This window comes from Phyllobates terribilis, unplaced genomic scaffold (genome assembly GCF_046119375.1).
Source record: "Phyllobates terribilis strain yellow unplaced genomic scaffold, ASM4611937v1 Scaffold_7__3_contigs__length_470593459, whole genome shotgun sequence".
Classification (NCBI taxonomy): Eukaryota; Metazoa; Chordata; class Amphibia; order Anura; family Dendrobatidae; genus Phyllobates; species Phyllobates terribilis.
Genome location: NW_027362767.1, coordinates 423,129,925 through 423,146,796, shown reverse-complemented (window position 1 = coordinate 423,146,796; position 16,872 = coordinate 423,129,925). Strand labels below are relative to the sequence as shown.

At 42.1% G+C, this 16,872-nt stretch overlaps 1 protein-coding gene across 1 annotated transcript in view; it reads left to right on the top strand.

Moving 5' to 3' along the window:
- The window catches only part of LOC141155149 (complement factor B-like), an 83,284-nt gene extending 70,385 nt beyond the window's left edge, over positions 1 to 12,899 (top strand). Inside the window, exons 16-18 of the mRNA XM_073641833.1 lie at positions 2,319 to 2,451; positions 9,961 to 10,010; positions 12,304 to 12,899. Of these exons, the coding sequence (XP_073497934.1) occupies positions 2,319 to 2,451; positions 9,961 to 10,010; positions 12,304 to 12,462 (342 nt within the window). The 3' untranslated portion in view covers positions 12,463 to 12,899. The remainder of the gene's footprint in view (positions 1 to 2,318; positions 2,452 to 9,960; positions 10,011 to 12,303) is intronic.
- Positions 12,900 to 16,872: the final 3,973 nt, after the last annotated feature.

Below are 16,872 nucleotides of genomic sequence, written 5' to 3'. Positions count from 1 at the left end.
TTCAAGATACCAGGGGTGCTGAGGTAAGAAGAGGCTGCTCACACTGCTGTCCACCATGTCTGTCTGATCTAATATTGGAGATACCAGGGGTGTTGAGGTAAGAAGAGACTGCTTACATTTCTGTCCACCCTATCTGATCTAATGCTGGAGATATCAGGGGTGCATAGGTAAGAAGAGGCTGCTTACACTGCTGTCCAACCCGTCTATCTGATCTAATATTGGAGATACCAGCGGTGCTGAGGTAAGAAGAGGCTTCTCACATTGCTGTCCACCCTATCTGATCTAATATTGGAGATACCAGCGGTGCTAAGATAAGAAGAGGCGGCTCACACTGCTGTCCACCTCGTCTGTCTGAATGGTGAGCGACTGTTGTGACAGTACATGATACAGAATATCTGCAGGTCACAGCAGCAGAGCTTCCTACTACAGATGCTCACAGGCACCTCTCTATTAACATTCTAGGACAGGTTAGTACAATACTGATTAGTCCTTTAGATAAAACAATTGTGATTTGCTAATTATGGGTATTTAAAATGACCTGTTCTTTCCCTTTCTTTCCTTTCCTCCCCTTTCTCCTTTTCTCCCTTTCCTTTCCTTCCTATTCCCGGAAAAAAACTTAATCTAACTGTGAAGATATTCAAGGTAATCCCCTGTCAATCACTGTGCACTATGTGACAGTGATTACAGAGATCTCCAGGTACAATGTAATTCGACACTGCAGCTTGCAAGAGAGGGAGCCAACAAGCTTGAGTGACAAATCCCCTCAGCAGCTGCACAGGATCTGTCCCTTCCCATCCCCCACACCATGTACTTCTATTGTTCAAGAAACTATAATTCAACATCTAATTATGGGAAAACGATATGTTCCAGTGATACACAAAATAAATTGTGGGAAACCTGAGGGGATGGGGAATGTAATCCTAGTTTTAAACATAGTCCAGTGCGTAAGGAAAAGGAGATACCCAGCACAGCCTTGCAGGGCCCCTACGACCCCGGTGTTTGGTATCCACACGTAGCAGGGGCCCGGCTGGATCCAATGACACCAGAACCGGCTCCCTAGGACCGTCCAGTAAGGACGCATAGCCCATTTTAGTTTTGGAAGTCTAGCTAAGAGAGACCAGGGGAGGAGATTGGGTGTAGCCACGAGGTCGGATTGGGAGTAACCCAGAGAGTTTGAAGGTCTCTGTAGCTAGAGCCTATTGTCTTTTTCCTGGGGAGGTTGTGACATCAAGCCGCGTGGGAAAAGTCCATCCACGAAGCCAGGGCCCACAGCCTCCCATGTGGCCACCCTCCCCCACAAGCCAGGCCTTTCCATCTACACTGGTAATTGACTCTTAAGTTCTGCTTATACTTGTTGTACTATACTTTTGTATTTGTAACTCTGACCACTGTGTATGTATAGCCCTTTTGTATATAGTATATTGTTTAGTGTGCCCTTATGGTGATTAAATATATATTTTAACCTTGGGCTGTTCTTTTATCTCGATCCACGAACCTTAACTCTGTTGTTCGGTCCAACAAACATACTACCGGGCTGGTTTCTAGCCCGATATAAGTCCGTTATTTCAAATAGAAACTGGTGGCAGCTCTACCAGGCAGACAAGGCTCTGTTTCACTGGAGCCAGTGAAAGAGCCTCTCAGCCTGTCAGGGGGTGTGAGCGAGTGTGGTGCCATGTCAGTGTCTGAGTGGGCCGCCTTTCCTCACTACCTGGTGCCTCTCTGTACCCATGTGAACAGGGGGTGACTGTGTAGAATTGTACCAATCTGACTTTACGTGTCCTTGAGGGGGGTGCGGAACGTCACGTTGGTGCAAAGGGTAGATCCGTATCACATGCTCCGTCTGGCGTAGTGTGACGTCAGGCGGGTGACGGGCTGTGGATCCATCACAAGCGGCGGCAACAGCGAGATTCTGCGAGGTCCCCCTGTTGCCGTTTCTTCGCACTAACTTATTCAAATTACAGTTTTGTTCTGATTTATTGTCAAATATATTATTATATTAGTCACAGCTCAGCTTTTCCAATATAAAGATCCAAATCGCCTGCATAGTTGTAGAAGGACAACATAACTCTCGGACTGCTGACTCTAGTGGCAGAGTTTTATCTCTTACATCTACATCTTTGCAGGGGATTTAGAGCTCTGTGTCAGAGAAACTGATATAGACAGCTGGTATAAAGATATATGATAAAATTAATCAAACAGAAATTCTCACCTGACAATCACATGATGATAAAAGTTGGAGATCCATCGTAATGTAGAAATTTAATACAACCAAGAGTTTGGTTTTAACTTTGTAATGGCAAACCCCTTCTCCTCCACAGAGGCTCGCCTGTCTAGAGGATACCAAAAAGATAGACAAATTCAAGAATGTTCCAAACATTAAAGATGCAGTGACCGACAATTTCTTATGTACAGGGGGAATAGAACCTGAAGTGGATCCACAAACCTGCAAAGGTAAATCGAGTGCATGTGTCATAAAGTGTTAGAAGTTTTACTAATTTTTCCTATCTTCCCATATAACTGCCAACCACATCCTTATCATGCCTGTGTATTTACTCCACCACCCTGTTTAGTGCCGCTGTGCTGCCTATTTTAATGTCCTTGCAAAACTGCAGACGTGGTGATAGAGAATGGGTGGGGGTGCCAAGTAGCAGTATTCTCTGAAAGATAATTTTGGAATGAGACTGGGGTTTGCCATTAGGAGTAGGCAGAATATGTGACTTGCAATGGGACTGCGATGGCGACTGCACACTTCAAGTCAAACGACGCATGGCACTTGGATGGGATGTTATGGTCGGCATAAACAAGATCTGGAAGAGCAGAGACATCACCCTCACTACCAAATGTAGATTGGTCAACGTAATTATCTTCCCAATAGCAACACACAGATGCAAGACCTGGACACTCTGTTGCACAGCTTCTGGATACCCACAGTTGAGATAGAAACTTCACAGAGCAGATTACATGGGATAACAAGCTTTTACTTCTCAGAAGTAAGAACAAAACAGAAAAGTACACGAGAGACTTTTTCTTTTACAATGCAGCAAACAAGGAAACTTTACACCACATCACCATCTACTGTCAGATCAGCATAAAGTCCTCCTTCACACAAACAAAGAAGTCCACAACTGTTGCATATACCAACACCGTTTCTCAACAGTAAGGACTTATTCAGTTAAACCTAATTTTTCAATAGTCTCGATGTTTTTCAGCATTCAATGCCTTTGTGAAACTGTCTGCTGTCATATCTTCACTTGGACAATATTCTAATTTCAGGATTCCTTGTTCCTGATGGTCCCTCAGGAAATGTTACTTCACATCAATGTGCTTGGTTCTAGGGTTAACTCTTTCATCTGAGCAAGAACAAGACATCCATGATTGTCCTCATTTATTTTTGGTGGTTCCAACTGTGCTTGTCCTAGGTCTGTTAGTAATTGTCTTAACCATAGAACTTCTTGCTCGCATGTGCTGCTGCAACATATTCTGCTTCTGTTGACGACAGCATTACTATTGATTGTTCTTTACTAGTACAACTAATTGGTCCACCTGAGAGAAAGAAAAGATAGCCACTTGTAGATTTTCTGTCAGTTGGATCTCCAGCCCAATCTGCATCAACTTATCCAGTTAAAAACTTAAATGCATTTATCACTTGTAGGCTTGTAGGCAGTTTCAGTTTAACATTGCTGGTTCCTTTCAAATAACATATTACTCTCTTCACAGCATTCCAATCCGCTTTATTTGGCTTGGACTCTTTTCTACTCAGAATTCCTACTGCTGCTGCAATGTCTGGCCTTGTAACAGTCGCTAGATACAGTAATTTTCCTATCGCCATTCTGTACTCTTCATTATTTGGTAACACATTTTTCTCACTACTCATCTCTTTAAGATAATTAACTTCCATTGGAGACTTTGCTGGTTTTGCATCCTTCAATCCAAATGTTTCGGTTATGTCTTGAATCATGTGATTTTGATTAAGTAGGAAACTTCCATCTTCTTCTCTTTCTATCTGTATTCCTAAGTACTGTTTCACATTTCCCTTTGATCTCGAAATGTTGATTCAGGATTTTTACTATGTCCTCTTTATCCCTTTCTTTTTCAAAACAAACTAAATTGTCATCAACATATATGAGTACATAGATCCATCTGTCCATTAGTCTTTTTGTGTACAGGCAAGGATCAGCTTTGTTTCTTTTAAATTTTTCATTTGTGAGCACCTCCGTGATTTTATCATTCCACGCTTTAGCAGCTTGTTTTAAACCGTATATACTTTTCTGTAATCTGCAAACCATGTTTGGGTTACTTTCATCTTTGAATCCTGGAGGTTGTTCCATGTAAATATCTTCTGTTAAACTTCCATTCAAAAATGCTGTCTTCACATCCAGATGTTTCAGTTCCATTTGTTTCATTGCTGCAACTGCAAACAAAGTTCTTATTGTAGTATGTTTGACAACTGGAGCAAATATCATCATAGTCTTCTCCATATTTTTGAGAATAACCTTTAGCTACGAGTCTTGCTCGCTATCATTCAGCTGTGCCATCTGTTCGGTACTTTACTTTAAAAACCTATTTACATCCTATAGCTTTTCTTCCTTCTGGTAGTTATGTTAGTGTCCATGTTTTTGAGTCATGCATGGATTTTGTTTCTATTTCTTTTGCCTCTGTCCATTTATTGGCTTCTTCTTCAGGAAGTCAAGATCTGTCTTCCCAAGAGGTAGGCTCATAAATTTTACTTGTACTTGTCTTGTATGAAAGGCATATTGGTGGTTTTCCTTTGTTTTCTCTTATTGAACGTCTTGGTTCTGTGTATGTTTATAGTTGTATCTCTTCACTTTCAGTATTCTGTTTTTTATTAATTTCAACTTCTTTTTCATCAGATATTCCTTCAGCTATATCATTGCTGTTTTTCTCATTTTTTGTTTCCAGTGAAATCATAGTGTTTTCATTTAGATCCTCAATGAATGTCACACTGTTACTCACCATAACTCTGTCTGTTTTGGGATCTAGGATTCTATATCCTTTGCAATTTTCACTATATCCAACAAATATTCCTTCCATGGACCTATTTTGAAGTTTGTAGTGTTTTTCTGTTGGAATGAATACAAAAACTTTACAACCAAAAACTCTTAAATGATTTACACTTGGTTTCATACCTTGCCACAGTTCATATGTTTTTTTTTCAGTTTTCTAGAAAAAAGTCAGTTCTGTAGATATGTAGCTGTCATTGCTGCTTCACCCCAATATTTCTCTGATAGTTTGGAATCTGTAAGCATACACCTTATCATTTCAGTCAGAGTTCTGTTTTTTTTTTCTGCTACTCCATTTTGTTCAGGTGTGTATGGAACAGTCTTTTTATGCTCTATACCATTTTTTCTTAAGTAGTTTTCTATTTGGTGTCCTGTGAATTCACCTCCATTATCACTTCTAATGACAATTGGCTTCCTCTGAAACTTGTTATTCGACTTTGTCACGTAGTCTACTAGTTTATTGAAAACTTTGCTTTTGTTCTTGATCAAGTATGTGACTGTGTATCTTGAGTAGTCATCTATAAAAGTTACCATATATCTATTGCCTCCTGATGTAGTCACTTTCATGGGTCCACATAAGTCAGTATGCACCAAATCAAGTGGCCTTGTGCTTTTCGTTTCACTTTTTTTAGGAATAGATATCCTTGTGGCTTTGGATTTTATACAACATTCATACCTTACGGTAATTGAGCAGTCAGATATCAATAGATCCTTTGTCAATTCTTTCCTTTGTAGCTCCATTATACTTTCAGGATGTCTGTGTCCTAGACATCTATGCGACATGTGAATACAATTCTTGTGATCATGTGTACACAATTTCATCTGTTCCTTTAATGTGTCTAGATGATATAATTGTTATTCTGCCTTGACATTGGTTATTAAATTGTTTCCTGCTAGGACTGTACACTCATCATCTTTGAATTTTACAGTAAGTCCTTTAGCTGTTAGACGTTTTACAGATAACAATCCTCCTTCTAATCCTGGAACATATAATACATCCAGTACAAGTATTTTTGAATCATGCCCAAACTTGTTAGAACAGTTTAGCATTCCTTGTCCACCACCTTTTGCAGTTATTTTGCTTCCATCTGCAAGATAAATGGCTTCCTTCTTATTTAAATTAAGTTCAATAAAGAAATTTTTATTACTTGTCATGTGACTTGTTGCTCCTGAGTCAATAAACCAACCCAACAATGATTTACCAGTCACTTTAAATGTGCCATTCTAATTGTTTTCACTTGAATCAGAAATTGTATTTTTCACCTTCTGTGTATTCTCTTTATGATGTAATTTCTGTTGTTCTGCTTTCCATATAGTACAGTCTTTCTTTAAATGTCCTTTTTTCTTACATCTGAAACATTCTCTTGTCTCTTTATTATAGGGTCTTTTTGATTCTGTAGCTTTAAGAGCATTTCCATTATCTTTTCCAGTAGAAGAATCATTTGTTTGTTCTTTCCTTCTTTGATATTCATCTATGAGTCTGGTCTTCACAAACTCTAATGTAATGTCTGTTTCAGGTCTGGTCTCTAGTGCATTTACCAAAGCAGTATATGAATCCGGTAAACTGCACAATAATATTGCTGCTACATGGCTTTCCTTAATATCTTCACCAATTGATCTCAGCTGTGATATCACTTCCATAATAGAGAATATATGCTTCTGCATGTCATTGTCTGCACTTAGTCTCATACTGTAAAGCTTTCTTAGCAGAAATAACTTGTGATTTAAGCTGGGTCTTTCATGTAGCTTTCTTAGTGTTTCCCACATTCCATTTGCTGTATCCTCATTCCTTATGTGGATTAATTGCGCATCATCCACTAAAATGCTGATGGTAGCTCTTAATTGTCTATTTTTCTTATCCCATGTCTGATTATCCTCATCAGGTCTATCTGTAGTGATTACTTCCCATAAATCATCTTTAGACAATAACATTTCTACTTTGAACTTCCATAACTGATAATTCTCATTATTCAGCTTAGCTACTGTGAGTTTTAGCTCTGTGCTACTTGTCATCTTTAACTTGTCTTACTTGTTTGGAGAGAATTGTACTGAAGAATTCTTCTGCATTCACCAGGGTCTTGCTGAGAGTACCGGTGTCCTGAGTGTCTAGGGTCCTCGGTGCCTGAGGTCCTCGGTGCCTGGGGTCCTCGGTGCCTGGGGTCCTCGGTGCCTGGGCCCATAACCTGTTGCACAGCTTCTGGATACCCACAGTTGAGGTAGAAACTTCACAGAGCAGATTACATAGGATAACAAGCTTTTACTTCTAAGAACATGAGGTAAAGGAAAAAAAACACAGTCACACAGTACTGCACCAGGAAGTAAGAACAAAACAGAAAGTACAAGAGAGACTTTTTCTTTTACAAAGAAGTAAACAAGGAAACTTTACACAACATCGCCATCTACTGTCAGATCAGCACTGAAGATGGGTGACAGAAAAAAAATTGATGCATTTGAACTTTGGTGCTGGAGGAGACCTTTACAGATGCCATAGACAGCAAGGACCACCAACAGAAATGTATTGGACTAAGTCAGGCCAAAACTGTCGCTGAAAGCTAAGATAACCAAACAAAAATTTGCCAATTTTGGCCACATTATGCGTAGTCAATTGTTGGATCAGTCAGTAGCAGAAGAAGATGATGTCCAAGAATCCGCTGGATCAACTCCATCAAGAGCAACATGGGAATGACCACTGGCGAATTGAAAGAAGCAAAGTGGAATAAAACTGCCTGGCGAGCGATGATCAATATAATGACCAAGAATCGTATTCGACTGAGCCGATAAGAGAGAATGGGACAGCCATTTTGGAAATGTCACCAAAACTTATTTTTTTTTATCTAAGAGGCACAGTAAGTTTGTTGGTTACAGTTCACAAATGCGGTATAAACCGTTGGATGGGATGTAATACTTGATAGTTGCAGAATAACAACTTTACTAATTTCTGGAGCATACTCTTACTGGGACGAAACCACTATGAATCCCAAGGGGGGTCATGTTATGATCACTTTGTCATTATCATTATTCTTTACAGGTTGCAAACATACAAACATGTAAGTTGGCCAATACTTTTGCACAACCAGAGCATGGTCTCTGTCTAGATAGTGGTCAGCACAATTTAAAGTCCAATTCCCTTTTGGGTACTATCCCTAGAAGATCTGATGACTTGGAACATCAGAAATACAGCAATTCAATGTCAACTTGTCACTGAACATTGTGTTTCTTCACCCGGTACAGCAGGGGTTGGGGAAACTCAGGCCCGAGACCTGTGTACGGCCTTCGATGACCTTTTATCCGGCCCCCAGGCACATTTTCACGGACCACAGTGCTTGGGCCAGCAGCTGTATTTTGTCGGTCACCGGTCCATTCATTTCTTCTTGCTCTGCGAGCACGCGCTCGCAGTGTTCACAACGGAATACTGAGGCGCATGGAATGAAAGATTACTTCCTGTGTTGGTGTCATGACGTACTTTGTGGGAAGAGTTAACGCGCAACTTGTAAGGCCCCCGAAAGGTGGTATATATATCCAAATGGCCCTTGGCTGAAAAAAGATTCCCCACCTCTGCGGTACAGCCTTTGTTACATATGAATATGATAACTTGATACCACTTCTCTACTTGTATGAGCCGGGAACTCTATCAATGTACTAGCCTATTCTCTATGTCGGCAGCCATCTCGGCCGGCTCTCTCATTCACAGGATAAATTATCTCCATGTGACAACATGATTGGTAGTCCGAAATTAGATCAATATTTCCTCCGAAAATAAATAGCATGGGACTGAGTCTCATACACATTGGACTGCCAGCCAAACCTGTCGATATTGGCAACTTCGGCTGACATTATTAAATATCTATGGGGGGCTTTAGACAGTATAAACGTTGAGTAAGTGGACTTAAAATGCGCCAAATTTATCAACATGGATCTAGTCTCAGATAGCACCACTTATTAGTTGACTTAATTTGGCACCTTTTTTTGGCTCATGGTGTCACACAGTAGACTATCCCCCTTTCCCGATAAGTCACACCACTATTCAGTGTGGCAATGGCCCAGAGTATATAAGTCGTATAAGGAGGTGCACGGAGGTGCGCATAAGAGGACTCTTATCCTTGTCAGTGGGACTAACTGACCGCCGCACTTGGAGTGGAGGCCGCACATGCGCACCTCCACTGCATTCAGGATGGGGCTGCAGAGACCCATTCTCTAGATCATCAGAGGCCTAATCAGCAACTTGGAAGTCCCCTTTATATAATTTGCTAATATTATGTCATAGCTTGGTCCATCCCTGAATGACATCTTGAGTTAGAGCTGGACACCTTGACTGTAAGGCTGTGTATGCTGAGGCTTTTTTTATGAGTTTTTTTTGGAAAGCTTCCAATCAAAAAAAAAATGCCTGAAACTTTGCTATAAAAAAGGTTTATAAGCTAATAAAAACAAAAGTAATTTCCAAAAGTACTGAAAGAACTGTCTGACAAATGAAAAAAATCACCTTTAAACTTTGCCAGCTAAATGACATTGTACTTTTAAATGTCATAATAAAGTACATCCTTTAAAAAAAAAAGATGTTGAAAGACTTTCCCTATTTATTTCTTTTTTAAAAAACACTTTACTGTTCACATGTTCAGCCTTTTAATCATTTTTTTCCACTTCAGGTTTTGAAAAATGCCTGATGTGGAAAAAATAAATTGCATTTCATTTCTTTAAAGCGGCTCCTGGTTAAAAATGCTCCAAACGAAACATGTTAGGAAATGAAGAACTCTATCAAAAACTCCCCACTGAAGGAGTGTTCATTCCTGAAGTGGTTTCCACTATTAAGCGCGGAAGAACACAGTGTGCACATAACCTAAGGGTTCTAGTTTTTGGTTTCCAATAGATTTATTCAAGTCCCTAGTAGAACTATATGACCAGCTGTGAAATGCATCTGCCTCTCCTTTTCTTCTGATTCCAGGTGACTCTGGAGGTCCTGTTATTGTGCCCTACAAAAAACGTTTCATCCAGGTAAGTGATTGCCATATAGAAGTGGAAAAGATAAAAAGAAAAATTTCCACGAGGTGATACTCAGGCATCGGAAGACCTTGGTGTTTAAAGACTTTTAGGCAGGTGCGAAAATAATGCTGTAAAGTAAGAAACTTTCTCAAATAGAAGTCATAATAGTTTATTTTTATCAGTTACCAAAATGTAAAGTAAAAGAACAAAAGAGAAAACTAAATCCCATCAATATTTGCTGACCGCTCTTTGTATTCATCACTTCTTCTCGGTCACTTACATGCAGTTTTTAAAGGATCTCGGCAGGAGGTTGTTCCAAACATCTTAAAGAACTGACCCCAGATCTTCTGTGTAAAAGGCTTGTGCAGATCCTTCTGTCTCTTCATGTGATCCCAGACAGACTGGATGATGTGAGATCAGTGTTCTGTGGGTCCGGATCATCATGAAGACCACATCTGGCCAAATTTCTCTGGACAGTAGATGGGTGTAGCTGGATCCCACTGGCGGATGCTAGGTCTGAACTGATGGCACTGCTGGACATCTTCCAATTTCAAAGGAAAGTAAGCATGATGTGTCTTTCATGTGCTGCATGCACTTAGTTTCCTTGGCCCACCACTGCGTCTACGGTCGCCAACATTGCCCATTTCTTGGTACTTCTTAAAAAGAGCTTGAACAGCTCATCTTGAAAGCCCAGTCTGCGGGGGGACAGACCTTCCTGATGCAGTATAACTAACTTGTGTCTTGTTGCTTTGCTCAGTCTTGCTATGGTGTATGACCTGTTACATGAAACTGTCATCTAAAACCTCACCTTTGTATCACAGTTTGGGTGTTCCTCACCCAGCTTCCTACACAGCTGCTTTAATTCAACCTACATATGAAAATAATAATCATTATAACCTGTTTGGTATAATTGGTTACTCATACACCTGACTATAGTCCTACAAAATCCCTAACTTGGGGCAAGTACTCAGAAGAATTGATAATGTTCTGAAGGCAAATGGCGGTCACCAAATATTTATGTGATTTAGATTTCTCTTTTGTTCACTCACTTTACATTTTGTTAATCGATAAAAATAACATTTCTATTTTTTGAAAGCTTCTGACTTTGCAGCATTTTTTCCACGCTTGATAAATCTTTAGCACAGGACTGTACACTTGAAGGTGCCTAAAGTTTTTTTTTAACTTTACACTTGAATAAAGTGTAAAGTTTAAAAAAAAAGCCAAAATTCAAATCAGCCAATTTATCCCCAGTTAAAGAAGCACTCTCATCAAAGTTTTTATCCTCCTAATATACTGCAGTCATCATATTATATAGCACTGTGTACTTACAATTGCTCATTTTGTTTTTCTACCCAGCTAATTCTTCTCTTTTCTCTGCTCTATGTAGAAACAGGAAGTCTCTATTCCCTGCAATTATCATCCCTCTCATCAACTCCTGACTCAGCTGCTTCCCCTGCCAGGGACTTTTGCAGTGACTTATGACTCATGCAGGGAAAATTGACCTCCTGTTTCTACATAGAGCTTAGAAGGATTCAGCTTGTCAGTTTTTAATCATGTGATGTCATAGATCTCATGGAAAAGAGAAGAATTAACTGGGTAGAAGAGCAAAAGGAGCAATTGTAACTACACAGTGCTATATAATATGATGACTGCAATATATTAAGAGAATAAAAATTTTGATGGGAGTGCATCTTTAAAAATAAGAATAATAATAAATACTCTGCAATCAGGGTCTCCATCTCTTCATTATGTTGCTCTCACAATAGGGGTAAAAACTCCTGACAGATTCCATTTAAAGAAGCACTCATGTTATTTTCTATTTAATATCTGTAAATGTCAGTGTAATGTAGCGTCAGTGAGTTAATATACACAACAATCGCCGTCTTCCCCAGTTTCCCGCGCCGCTCCGCTCCTTTTCTGGGTCATGTGACGACTATTCCAACTTGTCGGCTCACTCTGGGGTTTATTGGTGAGCTTTTTCCAATGTAAGTCTATAGGGCATCAAAACAAGGCTTCATAAACTTACACTGCAAATGTGACTTCCGACTCACCCATAAACCCCAGCGTGATCCGGAAAATCAGAATCGCCATTACGTGAGTCAGAAGAGGACCAGAGTAGATGGTGACCGGTGAGTATATCAACACAATAACACTACACTAAACTGACATTTGCACATATTTCAGGAGCGCTTCTTTAAGGAGTTAATATTATGTTATCAGCTCTTTGTATCTTGTAGGTTTTTGTAAGATTTAGGTGTTTTTTTTATAAGTTTTGTACTGATTTCACTTGTCTTTGGCCGTTTAGGTGGGCATTATTAGCTGGGGGACAGTCATCAGCTGTAAAGGACCTAAAAGAGATCCTGGGCCGGTGCCGGCGCTGTCTCGTGACTTCCATGCTGATGTCTTTAAGATGTTGCCTTGGCTAAAGGACAAGTTGAAGGAGGATTTGATATTTGAGGACTAAAGCTTTCAGGCGGTGGAGCTTGTTTGGGTAATGATTGGGTCACGCTAATGACACAATGGACACGCTTCAAAAAAAAGTATTCGGAAGTGATCGTAATACAAAGCACCCCCAAAGTTCCATTTTACAAAGAAACTGAACAAATGCAATAAATGTACTTACTGGAATTATGGAAACATTAATTCTAGAATTAACGCTACCGACCCTTTGTCTTCCTGTCAACAGTATTTAGCGCCAATCAGTTCAGGGGCGAATGCAGCAAAATTAAGAATATTGCAAAATTTTGCCTTGTGTATGATAAGTGGAGCAGAGAGGGGATGGCGATGTTATCTGCTTCTGTTATTTTTAAATATATACATAAAGCCGTAATCTGATTGGCTCCTGTGGGTAACACCCCCGCTTATTGTCTGAACCAATAATTACAGTTTTACTCAATATAACGTGTGTTTCTCCTTCTTTTACATTTTAAAAAGATCATTTCTGGAAAAAAAACTTTAAAAGTTTTAACCAAAACTTGTACCAAGCTCCAACTCTCCACTCTCCTACTTTTCTTCATTATAAATCCGATTATAAAATGACAGAACTCTCAGAAGGTTGTAACGAAAATTGTTAGGTACAGAGACAACGGGGGGGACATAAACTAACCGGAACGCCCTGGAGGGGCAGCGGTCAGGCAGACAATAGCTAGACAGATGCCCCATTGGGAAGTGTGTGGTCTGGAGTAATAGTAGATGTCAAAAACTTCTTCTGCTTCCTCCCACAGTCACATATTACTGCTGGTTTTACAAAGGCTCACAAGAACTACCACCCCGACAGCCCACGTGAAAGAAGTCTCTACATTCTAAGCACCGCTCCTGTCGCATAGGGGGTTTTACTTGTAGTAAAGAAAAAAAACTATAAAAAATTTGGCAAGGCAATAGTTGAACTTATCCAGAAAATAAAAGCAATGTATTTTGTAGGCCACACTTTGAATGGCCCAAAATTTATCCCCAAATTTTGTTTGCAGATTTTCTCCCACTTTCTACTAGAGAAAGAGTAAATAAAATGAATCATTCCCTTCAATGTATTCCGTACAGTCTAAAATACCATCTCACAGTATGAAAAAAAGGATGGACTACAAAGATGGCACACAAAAACATATCATGTCTGAAGGACATCAGCTACTAATATGAGAGTAGGTCAAAAACTACTCGCACTCTGATTATATTGAAATTTCTGTTGGCCGCACTGTCTTATCAGCTCTTCCTGTACGAGGTCGCCGTCTCTCCGGTCACTGCTGTGCAGGTTTGAGCGTGCTACCACAGTTCATTTGTGACTATGAGAAACCATGGCCACCCTACTTTGCAGGAAAGAAGAGCAGCATGCAGTGATTTTTTTTTTTGTAGACTGAAGGGGCGTCTAGTGCCAATATTTATGGAAGACATTGTGCACAGTATGGAGATAGTAGTTTGTCGCGAAGTGTACAGGAAAGAATGTAGAAGATCAAGGATGGTCACACGACTGCAAGCCATGACAAAGGAGCCGGACGACTGATGACAGCATTGAGCCGTGTGCACGTCAACTGATTCTGTTTGACATATAGGAGCTATGGCCTCTCGCCTACCTGCTCCCTCATATATAGAAGCTATGGCCGTTCTCCGACCTGTTCTCTCATATATAGGAGCTATGGCCGCTCTCCTACCTGCTCCCTCATATATAGGAGCTATGGCCGCTCGCCTACCTGCTCCCTCATATATAGGAGCTATGGCCGCTCTCCTACCTGCCCCCTCATATATAGGAGCTATAGCCGCTCTTCTACCTGCTCCCTCATATATAAGAGCTATGGCCGCTCTCCTACCTGCTCCCTCATATATAGGAGCTATGGCCACTCTCCTACCTGCTCCATCATATATAGGAGCTATTGCCGCTCTCCTACCTGCCCCCTCATATATAGGAGCTATAGCCGCTCTTCTACCTGCTCCCTCATATATAGGAGCTATGGCCGCTCTCCTACCTACTCCCTCATATATAGGAGCTATGGCCACTCTCCTACCTGCTCCCTCATATATAGGAGCTATGGTCGATTTCCTACCTGCTCCCTCATATATAGGAGCTATGGCCGCTCTCCTACCTGCTCCCTCATATATAGGAGCTATGGCCACTCTCCTACCTGCTCCCTCATATATAGGAGCTATGGTCGATTTCCTACCTGCTCCCTCATATATAGGAGCTATGGCCGCTCTCCTACCTGCTCCCTCATATATAGGAGCTATGGCCGCTCTCCTACCTGCTCCCTCATATATAGGAGCTATGGCCGCTCTCCTACCTGCTCCCTCATATACAGGAGCTATGGCCACTCTCCTACCTGCTCCCTAATATATAAGAGCTATGGCCGCTCTCCTACCGGCTCCCTCATATATTGTGGCTATGGCCACTCTCCTACCTGCTCCCTCATATATAGGGCCTATGGCCACTCTCCTACCTGCTCCCTCATATATAGGAGCTATGGCCGCTCTCCTACCTGCTCCCTCATATATAGGAGCTATGGCCGCTTTCCTACCTGCTCCCTCATATACAGGAGCTATGGCCACTCTCCTACCTGCTCCCTCATATATAAGAGCTATGGCCGCTCTCCTACCTGCTCCCTCATATATAGGAGCTATGGCCACTCTCCTACCTGCTCCCTCATATACAGGAGCTATGGCCACTCTCCTACCTGCTCCCTCATATATAGGAGCTATGGCCGCTCTCCTACCTGCTCCCTCATATATAAGAGCTATGGCCACTCTCCTACTTGCTCCCTCATATACAGGAGCTATGGCCACTCTCCTACCTGCTCCCTCATATATGGGAGCTATGGCCGCTCTCCTACCTGCTCCCTCATATATAGGAGCTATGGACGCTCTCCTACCTGCTCCCTCATATATAGGAGCTATGGCCGCTCTCCTACCTGTTCCGTCATATATAGGAGCTATGGCTGCTCTCCTACCTGCTCCCACATATACAGGAGCTATGGTCGCTCTCCTACCTGCTCCCTCATATATAAGAGCTATGGCCACTCTCCTACCTGCTCCCTCATATATAGGAGCTATGGCCACTCTCCTACCTGCTCCCTCATATACCGGAGCTATGGCCGCTCTCCTACCTGCTCCCTCATATATAAGAGCTATGGTCGCTCTCCTACCTGCTCCCTCATATACAGGAGCTATGGCCACTCTCCTACCTGCTCCCTCATATACCGGAGCTATGGCCGCTCTCCTACCTGCTCCCTCATATATAGAGCTATGGCCGCTCTCCTACCGGCTCCCTCATATATTGTGGCTATGGCCACTCTCCTACCTGCTCCCTCATATATAGGGCCTATGGCCACTCTCTTACCTGCTCCCTCATATATAGGAGCTATGGTTGATTTCCTACCTGCTCCCTCATATGTAGGAGCTATGGCCGCTCTCCTACCTGCTCCCTCATATATAGGAACTATAGCCGCTCTCCTACCTGCTCCCTCATATATAGGAGCTATGGCCGCTCTCCTACCTGCTCCCTCATATACAGGAGCTATGGCCGCTCTCCTACCTGCTCCCTCATATATAGGAGCTATGGCCACTCTCCTACCTGCTCCCTCATATACCGGAGCTATGGCCGCTCTCCTACCTGCTCCCTCATATATAGGAGCTATGGTCGATTTCCTACCTGCTCCCTCATATATAGGAGCTATGGCCGCTCTCCTACCTGCTCCCTCATATATAGGAGCTATGGCCGCTCTCCTACCTGCTCCCTCATATATAGGAGCTATGGCCGCTCTCCTACCTGCTCCCTCATATACAGGAGCTATGGCCACTCTCCTACCTGCTCCCTAATATATAAGAGCTATGGCCGCTCTCCTACCGGCTCCCTCATATATTGTGGCTATGGCCACTCTCCTACCTGCTCCCTCATATATAGGGCCTATGGCCGCTCTCCTACCTGCTCCCTCATATATAGGAGCTATGGCCGCTCTCCTACCTGCTCCCTCATATATAGGAGCTATGGCCGCTCTCCTACCTGCTCCCTCATATACAGGAGCTATGGCCACTCTCCTACCTGCTCCCTCATATATAAGAGCTATGGCCGCTCTCCTACCTGCTCCCTCATATATAGGAGCTATGGCCACTCTCCTACCTGCTCCCTCATATACAGGAGCTATGGCCACTCTCCTACCTGCTCCCTCATATATAGGAGCTATGGCCGCTCTCCTACCTGCTCCCTCATATATAAGAGCTATGGCCGCTCTCCTACTTGCTCCCTCATATACAGGAGCTATGGCCACTCTCCTACCTTCTCCCTCATATATGGGAGCTATGGCCGCTCTCCTACCTGCTCCCTCATATATAGGAGCTATGGACGCTCTCCTACCTGCTCCCTCATATATAGGAGCTATGGCTGCTCTCCTACCTG